Source organism: Rhodotorula toruloides, assembly GCF_000320785.1.
Source record: "Rhodotorula toruloides NP11 unplaced genomic scaffold Scaffold11, whole genome shotgun sequence".
NCBI lineage: Eukaryota > Fungi > Basidiomycota > Microbotryomycetes > Sporidiobolales > Sporidiobolaceae > Rhodotorula > Rhodotorula toruloides.
This window is the reverse complement of record NW_015622971.1, coordinates 278171-299126: the sequence shown is the minus strand read 5'-3', so window position 1 is coordinate 299126 and position 20956 is coordinate 278171. Positions and strand designations below refer to the sequence as shown.

The 20956-nt window shown below is 61.6% G+C and overlaps 10 protein-coding genes across 10 annotated transcripts; 7 read left to right on the top strand and 3 right to left on the bottom strand.

Moving 5' to 3' along the window:
• Window positions 1-71: 71 nt before the first annotated feature.
• On the bottom strand, window positions 72-512 carry RHTO_00974 (antibiotic biosynthesis monooxygenase; the record flags this gene model as incomplete). The annotated part of the gene is made up of 3 exons (XM_016414658.1): window positions 72-160; window positions 221-275; window positions 345-512. 3 exons carry the CDS (start codon window positions 510-512, stop codon window positions 72-74), a joined length of 312 nt encoding a protein of 103 aa, XP_016273339.1.
• Window positions 513-944: 432 nt separating this feature from the next.
• RHTO_00973 (MFS multidrug transporter) lies at window positions 945-3076 on the top strand (the record flags this gene model as incomplete). The annotated part of the gene is made up of 9 exons (XM_016414657.1): window positions 945-1107; window positions 1170-1332; window positions 1401-1459; window positions 1526-1586; window positions 1648-1683; window positions 1740-2367; window positions 2440-2460; window positions 2534-2657; window positions 2724-3076. 9 exons carry the CDS (start codon window positions 945-947, stop codon window positions 3074-3076), a joined length of 1608 nt encoding a protein of 535 aa, XP_016273338.1.
• Window positions 3077-3419: 343 nt separating this feature from the next.
• RHTO_00972 (uncharacterized protein) lies at window positions 3420-5176 on the top strand (the record flags this gene model as incomplete). Its single annotated transcript, XM_016414656.1, has 3 exons — window positions 3420-4625; window positions 4652-5074; window positions 5144-5176. 3 exons carry the CDS (start codon window positions 3420-3422, stop codon window positions 5174-5176), a joined length of 1662 nt encoding a protein of 553 aa, XP_016273337.1.
• Window positions 5177-5424: 248 nt separating this feature from the next.
• RHTO_00971 (splicing factor 3B subunit 5) lies at window positions 5425-6037 on the bottom strand (the record flags this gene model as incomplete). Its single annotated transcript, XM_016414655.1, has 5 exons — window positions 5425-5472; window positions 5534-5657; window positions 5721-5748; window positions 5832-5889; window positions 6035-6037. 5 exons carry the CDS (start codon window positions 6035-6037, stop codon window positions 5425-5427), a joined length of 261 nt encoding a protein of 86 aa, XP_016273336.1.
• A 137-nt stretch (window positions 6038-6174) lies between these two features.
• RHTO_00970 (exosome complex protein LRP1) lies at window positions 6175-7272 on the top strand (the record flags this gene model as incomplete). Its single annotated transcript, XM_016414654.1, has 5 exons — window positions 6175-6355; window positions 6417-6472; window positions 6529-6604; window positions 6665-7009; window positions 7064-7272. 5 exons carry the CDS (start codon window positions 6175-6177, stop codon window positions 7270-7272), a joined length of 867 nt encoding a protein of 288 aa, XP_016273335.1.
• A 568-nt stretch (window positions 7273-7840) lies between these two features.
• On the top strand, window positions 7841-8427 carry RHTO_00969 (uncharacterized protein; the record flags this gene model as incomplete). Its single annotated transcript, XM_016414653.1, has 3 exons — window positions 7841-7879; window positions 8057-8198; window positions 8258-8427. The coding sequence occupies 3 exons, from the start codon at window positions 7841-7843 to the stop codon at window positions 8425-8427; spliced, it is 351 nt and encodes a 116-aa protein (XP_016273334.1).
• A 496-nt stretch (window positions 8428-8923) lies between these two features.
• Window positions 8924-14185, bottom strand: RHTO_00968 (cell polarity protein, Tea1; the record flags this gene model as incomplete). The annotated part of the gene is made up of 10 exons (XM_016414652.1): window positions 8924-9113; window positions 9173-9238; window positions 9299-9717; window positions 9775-11295; window positions 11394-12125; window positions 12184-12374; window positions 12489-12647; window positions 12727-12938; window positions 13038-13146; window positions 13228-14185. The coding sequence occupies 10 exons, from the start codon at window positions 14183-14185 to the stop codon at window positions 8924-8926; spliced, it is 4557 nt and encodes a 1518-aa protein (XP_016273333.1).
• A 2530-nt stretch (window positions 14186-16715) lies between these two features.
• On the top strand, window positions 16716-17706 carry RHTO_00967 (uncharacterized protein; the record flags this gene model as incomplete). The annotated part of the gene is made up of 3 exons (XM_016414651.1): window positions 16716-16911; window positions 16968-17378; window positions 17453-17706. The coding sequence occupies 3 exons, from the start codon at window positions 16716-16718 to the stop codon at window positions 17704-17706; spliced, it is 861 nt and encodes a 286-aa protein (XP_016273332.1).
• Window positions 17707-18039: 333 nt separating this feature from the next.
• Window positions 18040-19406, top strand: RHTO_00966 (uncharacterized protein; the record flags this gene model as incomplete). Its single annotated transcript, XM_016414650.1, has 2 exons — window positions 18040-18451; window positions 18502-19406. 2 exons carry the CDS (start codon window positions 18040-18042, stop codon window positions 19404-19406), a joined length of 1317 nt encoding a protein of 438 aa, XP_016273331.1.
• Window positions 19407-19671: 265 nt separating this feature from the next.
• Window positions 19672-20953, top strand: RHTO_00965 (uncharacterized protein; the record flags this gene model as incomplete). The annotated part of the gene is made up of 2 exons (XM_016414649.1): window positions 19672-20077; window positions 20139-20953. 2 exons carry the CDS (start codon window positions 19672-19674, stop codon window positions 20951-20953), a joined length of 1221 nt encoding a protein of 406 aa, XP_016273330.1.
• Between the last annotated feature and the right edge of the window lie 3 nt (window positions 20954-20956).

The following is a 20956-nucleotide window of genomic DNA, read 5'->3' as shown; positions in this document are numbered from 1 at the left end:
AGGCCTGCTCCTCTCGCCCAGCACGGACATACAAACTTGCTCTTCAGTTCCGTCTACACCTCTACGCTCTACTAAAGCTTGGGGATCTCGTTGTAGAACTTGATCTCGATGTCTGCGACCAATCCCGACTTGACGAGGTTCTGGAAGGCGGGTTGCGACTCTGCGGGTGCACGACCGTCAGTCAGGAGAGGGAGGGGATGGAGAGGTGGTGGAGACTGACTGTGTGCGTCGATGCCGCCAATGTCTTGGTTGTACCGCTCAAAGAGGCGGAACTCCTGCGTCCACCCGCAAGCCGGTCAGCGTTCAGCTCAACTCCTCGCTTGATGGGAAAGACGGATACGCACGTCTCCATGCCTGGCGCAGCGGTAGTCGAGCGTGAACGGTTCCTTGTCGCTGTTTGCGGATGCGACGGCGTGCTGGAGGAGGTTCTCGAGTTCGTCGCCCTTGCCTGGCTTTGCGACGGCGCGTGCGAAGACGACGGTGATTCCTGACTTGGGTGGTTGGCTGGCCATGGCTTGTGAGTGGACAGGAGAGGAGGAGAGAGAGAGAGAGTGACGAAGCCGGAGGGATCCTCGGACAGCGATGAACGCCGAAGCGGGCGGGGACCCGCCTGAGTCACGCCTCCCCTCGAGACATTGCATTACAATCAAGTTGTATTCAGTCCGTTACAACCGAGTTTGTATTGAGTAAGCGGAGCGCGGCTCCTCGTCGGCTCTCGGGCGACCGCACGGCTCCGACGACGGCAACGACTCTCTGCCATCGCTGGAATCGCTCTGCATCGCTTGCGCGCTAAAACCGCTCTCAGGGACTGAACAGCCACGCCAGCGCTTCTCCTGGGGTCCGAATCGCTCTCCTCGCCCTTCTCGTTCAGCGTCCAAGACTCGCGCCGGATTCACAGCATCGGCTCGCACAACTGCTTCGAACGACGCAGGAACTCGTGGAGGATGACCTCACAGTGGCTACGGACGCGGCGACCAACGAAGCGGGGCGAGAAGGGCGAGGCGAACGACGATGCAGCTTCCGCGATCCCCGACTCGAAGAAGCCGCCCGTCTTGCTGCGACAACGGTGTTCGACGTGGTTCATTGCTTTGACAGTCGGGTTCGGAGGTATGCCTGCCCTCTCCCTCAGACTCCTTGAAGCCCGCTGACCCCGAAAAACGAATCGGCAGTCCTCGTCGACCTCTCGTCCTACTCCCTCGCCGTCCCCGTCATCCCCTTCCGACTAGCCGCAATCGGCCACACACAAGACGAGATAGGTGGATTGACGGGGTGGCTTGTCGCGGCATACGCGGGGGGATTGATCGTCTCGAGTCCGCCGGTCGCTTACATTGGGTGCGTTCGCGCTCGCGATTCGCCGAAGAAGCAGTTCTTTCAGCAGAGCTCACGACTATGGCGCACAGAGCGAGATGGAAGAACCGCCAGATTCCGCTCACGCTCGGCTTGCTCTTCATGGCCGGCGGTCCGTCTCCCTCATCCCTTCTTACCCCCTCCTTGTTTCTCACTGACGGTCTTTGCGGCTTGGCAGCGGTCATCATGTTCATGGAGGCGAACAGTTACGCGTTGATGGTTGTCGCGCGGATATTGCAGTGCGTCCCTTGCGCTCCGTCCTGCATGGGAAGAGACTGACGAGCTTTGTGGCGGTCGCAGAGGGTTCAGCGGGACGGTGCTCTGGACGATTGGACTGTGAGTCTGTCTTCTTGATCTTCGATGAGGCGAGCTGACCGACGCCCTCGTCGCAGCGCCCTCGTCACCGACTCCGTCCCCGAAGAACGCGTCGGCAAAGTCCTGGGCTGGGTAATGATCGGTTTCTCCTTCGGCCAAGCGATCGGTCCTCCAGTCGGAGGCGTCCTCTACGCCCGAATGGGCTGGCGCGCACCCTTCGTCTTCTCCCTCATCCTCGTCGCGATCGATCTGGGACTGAGGATGTTGATTGTGGAGAAACATCGCGCGGTCGAGTGGATTAGGAGGGGTAAGGAGGTCTGGGGTTTTGAGGCGCCTGGATGGGTGGATGAGGTTAACACTAGGGTGGAGGAACCGAAGAAGGAGAGGGAGAAGACTATCCCCGCCGGTGATGCGGAAGACAACGCACGCATTCCCGTCCCGCTCGCCGACTCGACTCCCTCCTCTACCTCCTCCGATACTACGCTCGCACCCTCCCACTCCCGCATCCCCTCGCACTGGATCGGATTCCTCCACTTCCTCCGCCATCCCCGGGCTCTAACCTCCTTCCTCCTCACACTCCTAAACGGCATCATAGCAGGCGGGCTGCAAGATACCGGACTCACAATTCACTTGGAGGAGGAGTATGGGTTGAGTTCTTTTGGCGCCGGGTTGGTGTTCTTGGGGATTGTGGTGCCGACGTTCTTTGTGAGTCGCGCGACGCAGATCTCCTCGTTACTTCGTCCGCAGCTGAATTGACGCTTTCGACTTGATCTACAGGGCTCGCCTTTCGCCGGCTGGGTACGCCTCTCGCTCCTCCCCGCCCCCTGTGCTTTCCCTCTGTCTTGCTGACCTCGTCCCCACTCACTCACAGGTAACCGACAAATACGGCACGAAATGGATCATGTTAGCCGGCGTCGTGCTCTCGATCGCCGTCTACCCGCTCCTCATCATCCGCGGACCGTTGCCGCTGTTCATCTTCTTCCTTGCGCTTGTCGGTGCGTCCCCTCCCGTCCTCAACCTCTAATGTCCTGGGTCTGACGGAGAGGGTTGTGACGAACCAGGCCTGTCCATCTCCTGCTTCATAACCCCCTCAACAGTCGACCTCTCCCTCGTCGCCTCCTCCCACACCTCCATAACCACAGCTCACACATTCGCCATCTTCAACCTCGCCTTCTCCATCGGCGCTCTCGTCGGTCCTATCATCGCAGGACAGATCTTGAGCGGATTGGGAGTGCGGAAAGGGTGGGTAGCGTTGACGGTGTTGTCGGCGGGGTTGTCGGCGGTGTTCGTGCCGCCTGTTTTGGCGTTTGTTGGAGGGCCGCTGAGGCGGGGAAGCGGGAGGAAGGATGTGCAGGTGGAGGAGGAAGAGCGAGGGACAGATAGAAGAGGGGAGGAGCAGGAGGGGGAGACTTAGAGCGGGTTTGTAGCACTTTGGCAGGTGTAGCATAGATTATTTAACGTCTCATGAGGCTGTAGCGGGGCTAGTTCTGCTGTGTGAGGCTTGAGGGAAGGTCTTCGCAGTCGACGAGAAGGCTCTCCCTCGTCCCGCTCACAGCTTCTCACTCTCGCTCACTCGCTGAGCCTGTCGCTGCTGTCAGCGGTCGACAAAGCGTCTTCCGAAGCTACCTGACCGCCTGCAACGCCCCGCATCGCCCTCTTCTTCTGCTCGCCGGTTCATCAGCTCGAGGTGAGCAACCCGTTCAACCTCCGTGGTGAGGACGTCGCTGAACGTGCCCACGCTCACAGCGTCAGCAGAGATGTCCTCGAACGCCAACGAGACGAGCCGCGACACGCCCGACTGCCAGCCTGACCTCCCCTCGCCTCGTCTTCCTCCCGAGATCCTCGACCGCATACTCGACCACATCGACGGCAAGACTTGGTCATTCTACTCGAGTCCGACTCGCATCGACTACGGACGCAGCATCAGCCTCGTCTGCCGCGCCTGGCGTGAACGTGGAACCGCCTGGGTTTGGTCTCGCGTCGACCTCGACTTGACGACCCGCGACGAGACGCTTCAGCACATGCTCAAATACCCGCGCACGGCCAAATGGCTTGAGATGCTCTACACGAAGGGGCCGAAACTCTACGAGGATGTGAAGGACAAGTTCGACTCGGAAGAGTGGTACAAGGAGGTCATTGTGCAGAACTGCTGCGACCTGGGCCGCCTCTTCGCACATTGCGAACACTTGCGCGAGCTGCACATCTTCTCGGGTCACGGAATCCTACTCGAGACTCTCTTTCCGCTTCGGTCGGTCGCAAAGCACTCGACCATCAAGATCGTGACCTTCGAAGCGTACTCGTACACAGACGGTGACGCCTTCATGCGCATGATGCATGCAGTCCCCGGTGTCGAACACCTCAACGTTCCGTTTGGCCTGCTCACTCTAGACGGCTCCGCGCTGACTGCAGAGAATGCGCTCGTCCGTCGACTTCCGCCGATGAGCTTCCGCGATCTTTACCTCGATTGGTCGGCAGCGTCTCTCGACAGCAGCCTCATCAGTGAAACCATCTTCCAGAACGTCTTGTACGCCATCAACCCTGCGACTCTGGGTCAGATCAGCTTGTCGCCCATCGAACAAACGACTCTCGCGCTGTTGCAAAGTCTTACACCCACCTTCACGACCCTCAACTACCTTTGTCTTCATCTCGACGGCCACGACCTCCTGTACGGGTCGCTTGGCGCGATCACGGCGGCCATAAGTGGGTTGCCGAAGCTCAAACACCTTCTGCTGCGGACCTGCGGCATCCTGACGCCGGCGCTCGTCAATCCTGCCCCGACACAAGTATTGTCCACCTTCTTCGAGTCGCTCCCGCATCAGCTCGAAACCCTCGAGCTGCAGGCTGTGTTTCCGCCTATCGCCGAAGACTTGCATCTTGTCCCCGACTTGATCCTCGACTTCATCAATTCGCGTGCCAAAGCTCCCATCATCTCCATCGACTACCGACTGAGACGCGCCGACAAGGTCTCTGAGATCGCGCTCACACGAAGTCCTCCCCCTCGGACTCGGCACAAGGCGAGGACTCGGCGTCTGAGCAGACCAGCTTTGTCGACCTCCTCAACAAGGTCATGAGGGGAGAAGGAACGGCCGACGAGACTGCAGCTCTGGCTGTCGGGGTCGAGGAAGACGGATCAGAGGGGGATAACGAGGTGGACCAGCCTATCGAGAATGCCGCTAAGACAGTCGACGAATCGCCCGAGATACTAGCCGGCGAAGTCAGCCCAGACGCTCGCCCGACGTCAAGCAGCCTAGAGGTTGAGCCAGACCAGGATTCGATTCCAGGACCACTCCGCACTGCGATTCAAGACCTTCGTGCGCGCAGTCACGACGAACGCATCACCCGCCACGGTTCTACCGTCACTCGTCGCAACCCCAAGACTGGCGAGGCGCTCTTACATGGCTGGCAGATCGACGTGAGTTGCTCGCTGCCTTCAACCCATCTGTACGCTGAGGCATTCATTTGCGCTTGTTCCCGTTCGCAGAGCGAGGTCTGGAAGGAGACGCCGAACGAGTAGGTGGAGAGGGATGGTGCGCTTCGCTTTTGTACTCTCGCTTGAAACGATCCCGTGCCCTTTCGTCCATGCGAATCCCTGAGGCTCAGACGTTCTTCCGAATGCTTCATTCGGCACCCGGCTCACCGTCCAACGATGCACGTTCAAGCTCGGTTACCGGTGCGCAGGCAGCTGACGAGACTGCTCAGCATTGACTCCAATCACAAGGGTAAAATGCAACAATGACAAAGTACAGCAAGACAACACGACGCCTAGTCGTCCTCCTTTGGCGGAGGCGGTCCACACGGGTGGAGCATCCTCTGCGAAGAGCGAGCTGGTCAGCAAGCCGGAAGAGGATGGGATCTCGAGACGGATGCTCACCTCCGTCAACTCGAACTTTGTCCGCGCCGTCGTCTCGCCGTCCGCAATCGCGAGGTATTGCAGCAGTGCCGGGTGTCCAACGATGGAGGAGGAGGTGTCGCGGTGCTGGTTCGTTATCCACTCGCTGCGAGGAGGAGGAGGCAGGTTAGGCGAGCTGCTGCGACGCGGGCAAGCGAATCGGACACACTACTTCGTGATGTCGGCGTGTCCAGTGCCTGCAGGTAGGACGCGTCGGCCCCCAGTCCCCTGTACGAAGACGCGAAGGGAAGAGGGAGGCGAGCGGGTGAGAAGCACGCACCGGTGTAACGAGCGTGGAGCTGCGCGATCTGTGCGTTCGCCGTATGCCGCAGCTCGGACTGTGGACGCAGTTGAGCATACGCAGAGCATCATCCAGGCGGTGTGTGAGCGCGTCGAGTCGGTTCGAGGAAGACGAGGTGGAGGGGGAGGAGAACAGGGTCAGCGGCTTTGCGCGCTTCACAGGGAGTGACACTCGCTGCTCACCATCCTACTGAGCGCTCGAGAGGGTCTAATCGAGCAAGCGAGCGGTGTGGACGAGGACAACCCACTCGACTCCGTCCCTCTTCATCTCCCAAACCGCTTGCACCGCTACAACGCCCGCTAAAAGGCTTGAAACGCTCAGCATGGCCGACACAGACCCTTCTGCGACCCTTGCGACCCTCTCGACTTCGCTGGACTCGCTCGAGACGGCCCTGGAACCCCTCCTCGCCAAACCGTTTGATGAAGTCCTCGCGGACCAGGACCCGCTCGTGCAGGCGCGACTGCAGGTTCTGACGAGCTACGTGGTCCACGACTTGATATGGGGTGCGTCGCCCTGCCCTACTGTTGTGTACTTGAGCTAACCTTCCTGAGCTTGCCGGGACAGTCTACCTCAAGACGGCCGGGATCGAGCCAAGCACGCATCCGGTCATGCAGGAGATTGTACGTCGAGCTTCAGATTATCGTAGGACGGCCGCTGACTTTGCGACCTGTCACAGGAACGACTGAAAGGCTACTTTGGCAAGCTCAAGTCGGCGGAGCAGGGCGTCTCGCCGGACGGGCCCGCAGATCGACGTTCGTACTGCTCTCTCGCAGCCGAGAAGAACCCTTGCTGACCCACTCTACGCCCTGCAGCCCGAATGCAACTCGACAAATCCGCCGCCTCCCGCTTTATCAATGCCGCCATCTCCTCTTCCCGCGCCTCTGTCGATCCGAACTACACCGACGCCTCCGCTGCGGCTGGACCAAGCGGCACACATACTCGCTTCACCGACGAGGAGCAGGAAGAAGTCGAGCGGTTGCTCGAGGACAAGGACGAGGACGAGGATGACGAGGCGGAGGGTGCGATGGACGTGGACAAGGCCGAGCACGTCAGTGTTGCTGCTGAGGAGGCGCCCGAGGAGGCGAGCGCGAAGACCAAGGGGAAGGCGAAGAGCGTGGGCGAGGCGAAGAAGCGAAATGGGGTGGATCCGTTTGCAGGTGCGCTGCGTCGCCGGACGAAGTCATCGTTTCTGAGCTGACACAAACACGCAGGTTACGACCAGCCCAGACCCGCGACGCCACAGGCCAAGTCTGGCACAGCTACACCCAAGTCGAGCGAGACGAAGCGGAGACGTTCGCAGGTCGAACCCCATGCGGCAGCTTCTCCCGCGCTGTCCGGCACATCGACACCAAGCGGCGAACTGTCGAAGAAGCAGCGGAAGAAGCTGAAGATGAAGCAGGCCAAGGGCGAGGCAAAGTAGATTCCGCGGTGTGGAATCCGGCTCGACGCCTTTGCGCCAGATCGACCCCTCAGCTTCCTCGCGACTTCCACACGACTTCCGAACGCTCTTAAGATCCTCTCGCATCGGGCTTGATGGACCACCGACGTCTTTCGATTCAAAGCCTCGCCGTGACGCTCCTTCGGCCGCCCGCTCCTCGTCTTCTTCCTGCCTCGACGGACCCGCTTCGCTTCGATCGACAGCCGCTTCCGCCCAGCAGCCGTTCATCAATCCGCAGCGAACGCCAATCTGTCGCCGCGAACAGCTATTCTAATCAAGACTGCCAACTCCAAGCCTCGATTGGCAGAAGCTATTGCGTCGATGTGCTCGCGGCGCGCGATGTCGACTTGCTTCCCGATGCTGGCTTTCCCGACGTCTGTCCGATGATTAGAGTGATCTCACTGGCTCGCGTAGCGGGAGGGTGACGAAACAGGCGCGGTCAAGAGCCTGCAAAACCGCTTCATCCCTCTCTTTCTCCTTCTTTCTTCCTCGCACCGCGCACTCAGCCAATCTTTCACGCTTCCACACCAAACTCCAATAATCAGACAAGATGCAGAACTCTGACAAGTTCCAGCAGGACGAGGGCATCGTGCGTCCTCCATCCCCTCTTTCGCCGTCAATGGATTGCTGACATCCACTTCATCTCTCTGCTTCGCCTCGCCGCCTCGCCTGCGCTCATTCGACACTCCCACTACCGCTTCGTACCCTTTCATCTCACTATGCCTCGTCTTTCTCGATTTCGCCTTTCCTCCTTCCCCTCTCTCAGGTCCCCGACAACGACCCTTCGGTCACCACCCAGCTCGAGGGCGTCCTTGACGGACCCGACGAACCTTTCACCGACGACAAGGGCGTCAACGCCCCCACCGGCGAGAGCTACGAGTCTGTGAAGGACAACCAGATCGGCGACGGTCCGTCCTGTCCCCTCTCGCTCGCTAGACTCGGAAGCTGACGTCGTTCTCTTGTACAGGCGAGTTCGAGAACGACGAGTACGACGGCGTCCGCAAGGACAACATCGTCGACGGCGAACGCCCTCGTCGCGGCACTCAGAACTACGCCCAGGCGGATGAGCAGGCCGACAAGCTTGTCGAGGACGTCTCGAACAACATGAACGACGGCCGCTCGCGCGTTTCGTACTAAGCGTGTGGACATCTTCGACTCGTTCCCCTCGCCTCGTCGTCGACGAGATCCTGTGTACATCATTGCGTGAGGCGGCACGCTCTCCCTTTACCCTCCAGACCGCCCACAATCAGTTGTATCAGCACATCTAGCGTGTAATGCTGCCTTCACCTCCATCAGTGCTCCCCTTAGTACGTGAGCGGCTGTCGCTTCTCGCCGCCTTGCTTCGCATCCAGTTCTCTCTAGGCTCCAATCCTCCATCCTTTCTTCAGCGGCGTACACATACGCGCGAGAGTACGGGTCGCAAGTTTGTCCACATCCGCAACACCGCTCGCAAGAAAGGAGGCAAGCGAGTTCGTTGTTGCGCAGAATCGTAGGAGGGGTGACGAAAAGAAAGGTAGGGGTATGCTAGGAGCAAAGGGCAAGAACGAGCGGTCGTAGGGTGGGCCCGGGTATCGATCAATCGTGAAAGAAGCGAGGAAACGAGAGTAGAGAAAGGTAAAGGGAATCCGGTCGTTCACGCTCGACGCTGCGGCTGCTCGGCCTCGTACTCGGAGGGCGCGTCGGACGACTCCTGGCGAAGATGGTCTTGCTGCCAGTGGTGGTCAACCTCCCCAGACCGGTCGTGGTCGAGGTTTGACGAGCCTTCGTAGTGGTCGCTCTGGACGCCCTCCATGTGGTCGAGCAGAATCGCGATCTTCGATTCACTGCGCGTGGGTGACAGAGTCAGTTTAGGAAATCACCGAGGGAACGCCGGGGCACGCACGCTGTCCGGCAGCGTTGCTCGAGAGACGCGTTCTCCCGCTTGAGCCATTCGGCCTTGTTTTGCGCTCTGCGAGAGTTAGTAGAGGTAAGCAACGAGCGACACACGAGAGAAGACGTAAGTCCTCACTGCTCGAGCTCGGTATGCAAGCGAGCGACATCCTCGGATCCGCCGGTGAAGCCAGCCGCAGAGCCGATGCGAGGGGACGCCGGGTTCTTCAACGCCGACTGGAGCTCCTTGTTAAGCGATGCGTTGACGGCGAGCGTCTCCTCGAGGTCGTGCTGGGCTTTGGCGAGATCGGCGTGCAGCTTGTCAACCTCTGCTTCGAGGCTGCTGACCTTCGAGTGGGACTGTTCCTCGTGTTGGCGGACGGTCTGCTGGTATTTGGCCTGAAGAGCCGCGAGGCGTTGGTGGAGCTCCTGCGTCTCTTGCGACGAAGACTCGGACAAGCCGCGAAGCTCGTGGACCTGCGAGCGGAGGCCGTCGAGCTCGGCTTGACGCTGCGGTGACTCGAGCTCCTCGCAGCGCTCCTTGTACCGTGTGAGCTCCTGCGGACGAACCCAGTCAGCCAAGCTCAACTCAGAAGAGGCAGAGCGGCAACGCACCTCCTTCATACGGCGCAGCATCTTCTCCGTGCCCTTCACGTACTGGACGGCCTTGAGGTGCGTCGCCTCCAGCTGCTTGTGGCGGTCCTGAAGGGCGACAAGCTCTTCCTGCGTCTTATCGGCGCGCTCCTTGTGCTCGGACTCGACGTCGCCCTTCGACGTGTCGAGCTCATCTCGCAGGCGCGAGACCTCGCCCTCCTGCTCACGCATCCGCTCCTCGAGCTGCTGCTTCTGGCGCTGGCGAGACTCGACCTCGAGCTCGAGTTCCCTGACGCGCTGGGCGAGTTGCTCGGACGACTCGGTGCCGTTCATGGGAGGGAAGCGAGCTGCGATCTCGTCTGCGGTCGGCGCGGCGAGGCCATGGTCGGCGAGGATCGAGCGCAGGAAGCCGGCCTTGACCTCGGCGGCATCGCGAGCGCGCGAGATGTCCCGAGCCGACGATTCGTGCTGAGCGACAAGCGACCTTTGCTTGCCGAGATCGTCCATCGCGTGCGAGTGCTGCGCCTGTACGGTCGCGAGCTGCATGCGAAGTTGCGAGAGCTGGGTGGTGAGGCCGGCTTCACGCTCGCGAGCTGCTGCAAGTTCGGCAGCGAGAGATTCGTGCTTCGACTGTGCGTCGAAGTGGAGCTGCTGAACGGATGCGACCTGGTCCTCCATCGCGCGGAGACGGTCGGCATGAGCGGCGGGCAACTCGTCGACGTTGCGAGAGCCGACATTGCGCATCGCTTGGCCGTCGCGATGAGCGGCGAGGAGCTGGGTCAGTCCGCCGCTGGCGAGCGCGTGAACCTTGTCGTGCGCCTTGCGGGTCGACTGGTGCTGGCGCTCGACATCGTCCGCCTTGGCGAGAGCGGCGTCTCGCTCGATGCGAAGCTGTTCAGCTTGGTGCTCAAGCTCAGCAACGCGGAGCTGCTGCTGGGTAAGCTCAGTCGTTGCCTTGTCCCACAACGTCGAAAGCTCGTCGTTGCGCTGCTGAGCTGCCGTCAACGCAGCCTCGGACGCTTCCAGCGTGGCGAGCCAATTCGCAATCGACGATTCGTGCGTGTCGACCTGCTCCTTGAGGCGCGCATTGTCCCCCTCGAGCTGCCTCGACGTCGTCTGAAGTGCTGCGAGCTTCTCGATGTGGTCGGCGAGGCTGCGGTCGTTCTCGTGCGCCTGCTTCTGCAGTCCGTTGAACTCGCCAAGGACGCGAGCATGCGACTGCTCCGCGTCATTCGCACGGGCGAGAACGGCTTGGTGACGCTCCTCGGCGCTCGAACGCATCGTCTGGTGGTGCGAGACGTCCTGCTCGAGCTTGGCGACCTGCGCCTCGAGGGCCGAACGAGCCGAGATGGCGTCGGCGAGCTTCTTCTCGAGCTCGGCGGTACGGTCACGCTCGAGCTTGGCGACGTCGGAGGGTGAGCCGGACTCGAGAGCGGCGAGCTTTGCGCGGTAGTACGAGGCTTCTTGCAGAGCTGCGGTGCGAGAGCGGTCGGAGTTGGCGAAGCGGTCGTTGACGGCGGCGACTTGCTGAGCCATCGAGGTCTGCGAGACGCAAGGGTAAGCATGGCTGATCACCTCCCAAGTACCCGCCCAGCTGAGAACGATCCGTCGAAAGGGATTAGACGAGATGCGAAGCTCACCTTGACCGTCGCAAGTTCGCGCTTCATCTCCCTCAACGCCTCCTTCAACCTGCGCTCGTTGTCCGTCTCTTCACCGGGTCCAACGTCTCTCAAGACCTCGTTCTCACCGTCACCGCCATCGTGCGCCGCGAAGCCGTGCTCCCTCGCCTTCTGCACCTCAAGCACAAGCCACCGCTTCTCCTTCTCGAGCTGGGCGATCTTGTCGTCCTTCTCGCGCGCTGCACCCTCGTCGACTTGCGACGAAGACTGCTGCTGCTGCTGAGGCGAGCGGTAGTAGAAGGCATCCGCAGGAACATTCGCTTGCGAAGCGGGTTGTTCGGGCGTCGAAGGATGAGGCGGATGCGAAGGCGGAGACCCGAAAGCGCCCGTGAGACTCGCCATCCCTCCGGCTCCGAGCGACGGACTCGTCCCGCTCGCTGCTGGTCCGCCCGAAGTCGCCGACCCGCCGCTTGCCTGTCGCATGCGAGGCTCACGATCGCGCAGGCTGCCAGTTGGCGAGCGCGCGCGCCCGGCGAGAAAGGCTTCGGCGTCGTCCGGGCGCGCAGGGCGAGTCGGGCGGCCGTTCTGCTGAGGAGCTGCTGCTGATGGTGGGGAAGCGGTCGAAGGGCCGTTCGAACCGTTGAGCATTGCCGCCGCGATACCGCCAGCTGCTGCACCGCCTGCGGCGGCGCCGAGCGACGACTTGAGGTCGCGCTTCGTCGAGCCGGTCGGTGATGCAGCGCGCGTCCGCAACTCGTCGGCGGTCGGAGGTGGGCCGTTCGAGCCCGTTCGAGCCGTTTGCGCTTGCGACGGGGATCGACGACTTGCGCTTGACGATGGGAATGCCAGTCGAAGCGCCCGTAGGAGACGTCGGGAGTTGCGAAGGGTAGGCGGTAGGAGGCGAAGGCTGAGATGGAGGCTGGGCGGGAGGAGCTGAAGCGGGCTGCTGGGTGGGCTGGGACTGAGGGACAGGGCGCGAGTCGGGAGGGTACTTGATCTTGGCTGCAAACACAGATTGTGAGCGTTCTGCTGTGAGCGTTCCGCTAACGAACTCGCCAAGCAACGCTCCCAGCACATAGGGTGGGCGAGCGCGCAAGCCACTTGGTCGAAACTCACTCGTATCAAGCACATGCACGCAGGACGGGTCGTCGGCCTTCTCGCTCGTGTAGCTCTCGCCGCCGATGACGAGTACCTTCTTCTGGAACGTCGCCATGGCGTGCCCGCTGCGTCCCGTCGGTGCGGGTCCCATGTTCTGGAACATGAACCAGCGGTGGTCTGCGCGGAGCTCGGATTCGCACATCAGCTCGTATCTCACAAGGAGACGGCGCTGAACAGCGAAGACCGCCCGACTCACTCGAGATCTTGAACGCCGCCAGATCGTCCAGATCCTTCCCATCGACTCCGCGCCCTCCAAAGACATACATGACGTCGTCGACGAGCGTCGCTGCGTGTCCCTCGCGCGGGACGGGGATGTACCCGATGCAAGCGAGTTCGGTCCAGGTCGAGGTCGAGAGGTCGAATTGCCAGGTGTCGTTGTAGTGGTACTGGCCGTCCGTGCCGCCGAAGCTGCAATTCGAGGAGTGTCAGCGCTCAAGCTTCCAGTGAGAGCTTATCGAGGCCGAATGCCCCGGAGCACGCCCAATGCGAGCAAGGCGCGACACTCACATGTAGAGCGAGTCGCCGAAGGTGACGCAGGTGTGGCCCGTCCTAGGCGGTGGAACGACCTGGCCAGGCTGATACTCGATGAAGGACCAGGACGGTTGGCCCTGCTTGACTGCAAGTCCGACCACAGAAGAGAAGCCGTTAGCGCCGTACCGGGACTACGCAAAGCGGCAGATCATACGACCGGACTCACGCTTCTGCAAGTCGAACCAGCACAGGTCGTTCTTGAACCCTCCGTCATCCGTCTGTCCGCCGAAGACGAAGAACCGGCTCCCGACCATGGCGACCGCATGCCCGTACCGCCCCTCCGGCGCCCTTCCGACCGTCTTGACCCTCGTCCAGTCGCGTGTCGAAAGATTGAGGAGGTACAGCCCGTCGTCCTGCTTGTCCTCAGGTCGAGACTTGGTGTCGCCTCCCCAGACGATGAGGACGTTCCCAACTCCGACCGACGCATGACCGACTCGCGGACCAGGTACTTCACCCCTCGTCTCGATCAACCCGACGTTGAGCGGCGTGTACGGGTTATTCTTCCCGCCGGACGGAGCGAGGTTTGGGCTCGAGTTGGCCTGGACGAGGTAGAGGTCGTTGCGGACGCTGTTCTGGACGAGTCCGCCGAAGATGTAGAGGTCGCCTGTGGGCGTTGCGGCGGCGACAGGGTTGACGGAGTGGCCGTAGCGCGGGAAGGGGAGGGGCGAGAGCGGGCCGAGGAGCGGAGTGAGCGGGACGGAGGGGGAGTCGGCGGGTGAAGGCGGGGGGAGGAGTTGAGCGGGGAGGAGGTTGACGCGTCGCTGAGACCAGGGGTAGAGGACCGTGTGCGACGACGAGGGTTGCGGACCGGGTTGAGGCGCTTGTTGAGCGGAAGAAGGAGGGCCGACGTGCGACGGCTTCGAGTAGCCGATGGGAGGAGGGATTATGCTCGCCCCGCCGATGGGAGGCGCGTACCCGTTCGAACCAGTCGACGAGTACATTCCGCTCCCACCGCCAGCAGACGGAATAGGGATCCCTGACCTTCCGACGCTGCCCTTCAACCCGCTGTCGCGCAGAGGTGGCTCGAAGCCGCCCGGACCAACGGGCGGAGACTGGCCCGTCGCGTCTGCCCGGTTCGACGCCGAACCCTCGTTCTTCTTGTGCTTCGACTTGAAGATGGCCATCGGACGAGTTGTGGAGCGAGAGAAGGGAGGCTCGAGAAGGAGATGGGGAGTCGGCGACGGTCGCTGGGTGAGTCGGGTGGAGTAGAGGGTACTACTGGGGCCCTCGCGAGCTGCTTCGTCGCCTCAGTCTGCCCTGCGAGGCGTATCGGGTGGTCGAGCGGGCGATGAGGGGCAGCGAGGAAACAAAGGGCCGTCAGGCGTCGCCAGCTCGCTCGAGCGCGCGTCTGGTCGTGTCTCGGGCGTCAAAGAGATCCCAGCAGTCGCCCTGTCCAGTCGTCGTGGGTCCTGTTTGCGGGAGAAGGATGGACGGGGATGTGACGGCGCGAGGAGGGGAAGGAGGAGGTCAACCGGGCTCGTTCGAAAGACTGGGCGGATCGGCAGTGCTCACAGAGTGTCCTGGTGACCCTTGCGAGTCCGTCAGTGCGCTGCGTCGTGCAGCAGAGCGAGTTGTTGCGCGAAACCCGTTCGCTCGTTCGCGGCTCTCAAACCTCTCCCTCTGTTACACGCTCACCACGGCTCACACACGCACTGGCGGGCTGATACCGAGCTCGTCGTGACTCTACACGCTCCAGCTACGCCGACGGACAAGTCCCACATCGCCGCGTGCCGTCGTCGCTCCTCCCGACCTCGCCATCTCGCCGACACTCTGCGCCCGCAGTACTCGCTCAAAACAGCGCTGGCGGGTTTGTGAACGCGCTCATCTTGCTCACAAACACCGCAGCAACCGATCACAACCGCGACAGCTACACCGCTCGACTCCTCCCGACGCAGTCGAAACTTTTCCTCCATTCCATCCGCTTCCCCTCCCTCTTCCCTCGCGTACCCACACCTAGCCATTTTCTTTCCACCTGCCTCGTCTCCTTTGACCAGGAGAACGCGCGCTGCGGGGCCCACTGGTTCCTCGAGGACTGGTCCGTCTCGCGGCGTGCGGGTTCTAGGGGCAGCGTGGCCATTCAGGTGGCTTAGATTCAACAGCATCGGTCGCGGTCGTTCGCTGCGTCTTCTATCGGCTTTTTGTGCGATGGGAGGCGCGGGCGGGATGGGCGCAGCTTTCGGGTGTCCCGGTCGGAGGAGAAGCTGTAGACGTGCGTTCTCCGGCCTGCTTCCTCTTCTTTTCTTTCTTGGAGCACTGCTGATCGTTCTTTCTACAGCTCACTCTTCTGTGCAATGGGCTTCAGGCCTCCATCGCGTTTTTTCGCCCTTCGTACCGCCTCGCCCCATCTGTCCCTCGCCTCGCCCCTCCCCGTCTCAGCCAGCACAGCTCGTGATCCCCTCGATCCGCGATCCGCACCACGCGTCGAGGACATAATGGCCGTGCGAGACCAAGTCTCAACGAAAACTCCTCTCGCTTCGAGCGATGGAGCCCGGTCGTGCAGAGCGCGCCAACCGCGTCTTCCGAGTATGGACGGGCGATAGGTGGTCGGCAAGAGCGTTTTGAGTGGCCGGGACAATCTCGCTACCCATTGACGACCTGTACTCGCCGGTTTCACGGGCCAATCTCGACTGAGGGCTGCTCGACGCCGCCTCTGATCTTGCTAACCCTCTGCCTCGCTTCTCTCCGTCTACCATTCTCGCCTCCCAACTTCGCCTCTCACCTCGCCGAAACACCACTCCACCCTTCACAACGGACGTTATTTCCTCCACAGCCATTCCAAACAAGCAGGTTGTGCGACTTATTCCGCGTCCGAGATCGAACCCTCAACTCGCCTCCCTCCCAGGCGATCTCGATTGATTCCGCGAGGGGGGTCATGCGTCGCACTCGTCGGGCCTCGAGCGTTCTCTGACGCGAGGTGGCGGGCGTAGGCGCGGAGACAGTCGCTCGCGCTTTGCTTCACTCGCTTCTTCTTTCCTGCTTCTCTTCGGCTTCTCTCTCGCTCCCTCCCCCTCCCTCCTCCCTCACACACACCCCGGATCATCCATCAAGAGCCCCAAGCCATCACGCGCGTCCACCCGGCTCACCGCCCTCATCCCCTTCTTTCAGGAGCGGGATTCGGGCGGCGAGTCGGGCGGTTCGCGCATCCCACGCTGGGTGTCTCCTAGAAGAGGTCCTAGATCGTCTTCCGACTATCATACACTTTCCCCGCCTCCCTGTGTAACAAACTCGGTGGGAGGATGGGGTGGAGAAAAGGGTTGGTACATCTCGTCGAGCTGCCTCTTTCGTTCTTTGTTGGGGATGCATAGTCTTCTGCAACTCCAATCGTCACCGTACCGTCTTCGAGAGCGAAAGCAAGCCGAGTGACAGCAATTTGTCGCCCTTCTCCTCCTCGACTTCTCTTTCCCTCTACTCCTCACCTCACCTCGCTCGGACTGCGGCTAGATTCTTCAGACTCGCTCAACCGACAATGCAGACGACGCTCCCGCTCGAACTCACGCTTCTCGTCGTCGACTACGCCCACCCGCGCCGCCTCGACGAGAGCGCGGTCGAGCACCTCCAACGCCTCACCCGCCTCGCGCTCGTCTGCAAAGCGTTCCATCGAGTCGTCAGACGTACTCTGGAAGGCACTGTGCGCGTCTGGGCCAAAAACTCGTCATGGCGGTCGTGTGGGATAGGTTGCGCGAGGCAGAGCAGCGAGGACAACCTGTTCAGACGCTCGTCGCGGGCCAACTCGCGTACAGCTTGGGCAGGGTCCTCCCCGAGTCGTCAACGTCGCTCAAGAGGATTGTCCTCGTTGGCGGCGCCAACGCTTCGTTGTCCTCGTGCGACTTCGCCAAGGAACTCTATCCAGGTTTGCCGCAATTTCCTTTCGCCTGGAGACGCCAGGCTGACCTCCGCATCGCTCAGCTCTCTCCTCTCTCGCCCTTGGAGTCCGGCTGTACGCAGTTCCTCCGCCTCGCCCAGCAAGCCCTCTCGCTCTCGCCGAGCTTCTCCTCACCAGCCCTGACGAGGACATCATCCGCGACTTCTGCAACCCAGCCGTTACGCCACTGCTGCGGCACCTGTGCCTCCTCGGGCTCGACTTTCCGAGCACGTCGTCGCCCGCCGTCTTCTCCGACGTCGCGCTGTTTAAGCGCCTCGCAGCGCTCGAGATCAGCTACCGACAAACACCTCCAACTCCCGCCGCAGCCGCCTTCGCACCGAACTTCCCGGTACCTACCCTCCTGCGCACAGAGATCGCATACTTCGGCGACCTATCCCTCCCGTCCCCCCCCCGGACGAGTGCGTCGACAGCGGCGTGGCCTACATCCAGCTACAGTACGCCCGTCGCATCTCCCTCGACATAACGGCTGTCCGCGGCGACACTGCTCTCAATGTCATTGGCGCTACAGTCCACCGCCTCGCCGCCCGTGTCGAGTGGGGCCTTCGACCCAAAGTCTTCTTCCTGCCGGACAATCTTCATCCCGACGCTACGCCAGTTCGCGACTTCGGTCTTGGTGAGATTCGCGACCGCTTCTTAGCCACTCTCAAGAAGCACGGCAACCCATCCATTTGCTGGTACCGCGCGGACGAGGAGATGGGCGCCTCACCTTCGGAACCGTTTCGCCGTTACCTCGACAGGGAAAGGCTCGAGGGGCGCATGTGAGGCGGCGAGGGATTCCGGAAGGTGTAGTAGGATACGGACGAACCTGTAAAGCTCGCTTGACCGCTTGAGAACGCTGCTGTCGACGAGACCGCGAGCGAGTTGTCCTCCTGGCCCCGCTTGACCTTCGCAAGTCGACGAAGGCCTTGCGTATGCTCGACTCGGGGCTTTACTGCGCCGCCGACGACTTTACCGCGCTCCTGCACTCCCTTGCACTCGCTCTCCGCCCTCGCCGGACTTGCCGTCGCTCGAAGAGGCCCGACCGTCCCCTTGTGCTCCTCTCGCTCCTCCGACCCCGTCAACACAGCTGCACCTTCACGGACTGCTCTCAGAACGATGCCTGCTTTCCTCCCGCTCTCCCTCGTCCTCGACATCGTCGACCGCTCGCTCACCCGCGACTTCTTCGACGATGACTGGGCCGCTTGCCTCGCCAGGCTCGCGAAGCTGTGCCGCGTGTGCAAGGCTATGCGAGACCTCGTCAAGCCCGTCCTGTGGACGACAGTGCGCTTCAAGTCGACTCGCCAACTCGCCAAGCGCCGCCCGCCGCAGAAGGCGAACCGCGCAACTCGCCAGCTTTACAAGGGCGTCAAGGGGTTTGTTGGTGCGGGGCCTTGCTGCAGGAGGGTCGACCGCACGGACGAGAAGGCTGCTCAAATCATTCGCCTCTACTTCCCCAACGTCGAGGTCGTCCAGTTGAGGGGGTTGGGGAGGGGAGCGGTCTCGATGGCGGCGTTCGCTTCGTTCTCCAGTGCGTCTCGCAGTCTGTTCCCTCTTAGCGAGGCTGACAGGTTATAGCAGACCTCTACGACCTCACGCTCGAGAACTACCACATCCAGGAGATCCAGCCCAACCTCGTCCTGCCCAACATCAAGACGCTTTCGCTTGTCAGAATCTTTGCCCTCGACGAGACGCTCGTCAAGCTATTCAGCTCACGCTGCACACCCAACCTCAAGTACACCTTTCTCAGCAGGTTCAAGTTTATGGACGAAGCCCACGATGCCGAGACGTACATGCCGCTCGCCAAGCTCGACCTTGGCCGCCTCGACGCCGTCCAGATCGACCCTTCGCACCTCATTATCCTGCCGCAGGACCTGCGTCAGCCCGAGGGCCCTTGCGGCACGCGGACGAAGCTCCTCCTCTCCTGGCAGGCGCCGACGACTCGCTTCCACCCAACCGGCGAGCTTCCCGAGTACTTCCAGCTCAACATTCCCGACGGAGTCTACACCGACAAGTCGCTGGCGCCGTACTTCGAAGCGATGGTGCGCAACATCGCCTACTCGATTGAAGATGACTGCGGCTTCGAGGCAGTCTTCCTGCCAGAACGCCTGCGCTCGCCAGCCAACCTCAACCCCTGGCTTAGGCCCTCGGTCAGATTCTTCCTCCAGACTTGCTTCGACTTCTTTGTCCCGGTCGTCTTCTACCGCGGCGGATCCGACGCGTCGTCGACCATGTCGGCAAAGTTCCTCGACTACATCCGCTCGCCGACGGAAGACGAGAACCCGCTCGCTGTCGAAGCCAAGCTTGGCGCGCTCGTCTCGGAGGAGCCGAGTAGATGGACCAATGTCGTTGGCCTCGAGGTCGAGGAGAGGGAAGACGAGGAGGAGGAGATCCAGGACGAGATTGCTGCGATGGCGAGGGATTTCGTCGACCAGATCGTCAACTTGCCCGGGAACGGTCCTGTCGTTGTGTACATCAACATTTGAGAGAACGGAGGAATGCATGCGTTGTCTGCGCCCCGGGTCGTCGTCGTCGTTTCGCTTTGACCTTCGCAAGTCGATGAAAGCCTTGCGAGCGCGTCAGTAGCATGTTCCGCGGGCTTCAAGCGACTGTACAGCGCTCCTGAAATCTCTTGCACTCGCCTGCTCGCTGGCCGGACTTGCCGGCGCTCGACGAGGTCCGACCGTCCTCCCTTGTCCTCCTCCTCACCACATCGCTTGCTCACCCACGCTTCAGACTGCCCGCTAAGCCATGCCAGCCACTCTCCCGCTCGAACTTGTCCTCGACATCCTCCGTTCCTACATCCAGCGTGACTTCTTCGACGAAGACTGGTCGCCCTACCACGCCCGCCTCGCACCGCTCTGCCTCGTCTGCAAGGCCTTCAAAGACGTCGTTCAGCCCGTTCTGTGGTCCTATCTTTCTCCGACCGCTTTCGAAGATCCCGAGTCGTTCTTCGGAGCGAAGAGCGCCGTCCGTCACCTCTTCAAGCACGTCAAGGGATTCGCAGCAGACCGTCTCTACGACTACATTGTCGGGCGCCGGCAGACAGGATTCAAGCAGGCAGGCTTCCTCATCGTGCAACACGCCCTTCGCCAGGTCGAGACCGTCCGCCTGTGCAAGTGCGACGCCTCCTTGAGCAGCATTGCGGGTTTCGCGGGTAAGCTCCCGTGCGCTCGCTCATTCAGAGGAACGCCTCACTGACACGTCTCCATTGGTAGCACTGCGCTCTCTCACGCTCGAAGGCCACGAGATTTTCAACGTTCAGGAGGAGGTCGTCTTCCCGCACTTGCATTCCCTTTCGCTCTTCGACATTCGCGCCTTGGAGGACGGCTACATCTCGGATCTACTCAGCCCTTCAGTCACACCCTCGCTGCGTCATCTCTTCGTCGGCGATATCTGGATGGAAGGCGCTCGAAGCAGCGAGGCGTACCTCCCGTCTGGCGATGTCGACCTCAGCCGCGTAACGGTCGTCGAGCTTCGACCGGCCGAAGCCTATGCCTTGCCGTACGACTTCTGGGAGCCAGCCGGCTCCTTCTCGCCCGACGCTGCGGTTCTCATCTCGTGGGACGCCTCGGATGACCAGTTCTTCTTCGACGAGCCTCCCCATCCGTTTCCGACCTACTTCCAACTCGTCGTACCGCCCAAAGCCATCGAAGGCCAAGCGCGCGATACTTTCGTCAAGCTTTGTCGCTGCCTCGGAAAGTTTTTCGAGCCTGAGGCAGACTGCGAGGGCTTCAAGGTCGCCTTCCTTCCTTCGACCCTGCGCCACCCTGCCAACGTCCATAAGCGCCTCCGACAGAGCGTCAAGGGTCTCTTCTCGGCCTGCTTGAAGGGCGGCGTCAAGGTCGTCTTCTTCCGCGACACCGACGAGACAAGGGGCACCATCTCCTCGGCTTTCCTCAAGTACCTCGAACACCCTTCTCAGCCCGATCAGAACCCGCTCGTTGTCGAGCTTCAGCAGCAGCGCGGAGCTAGCAGGAACATGCTCTGGACTGCGTTGCCGAGCCAACACTGGGCGAAGAAGCGCAAGTAGGTC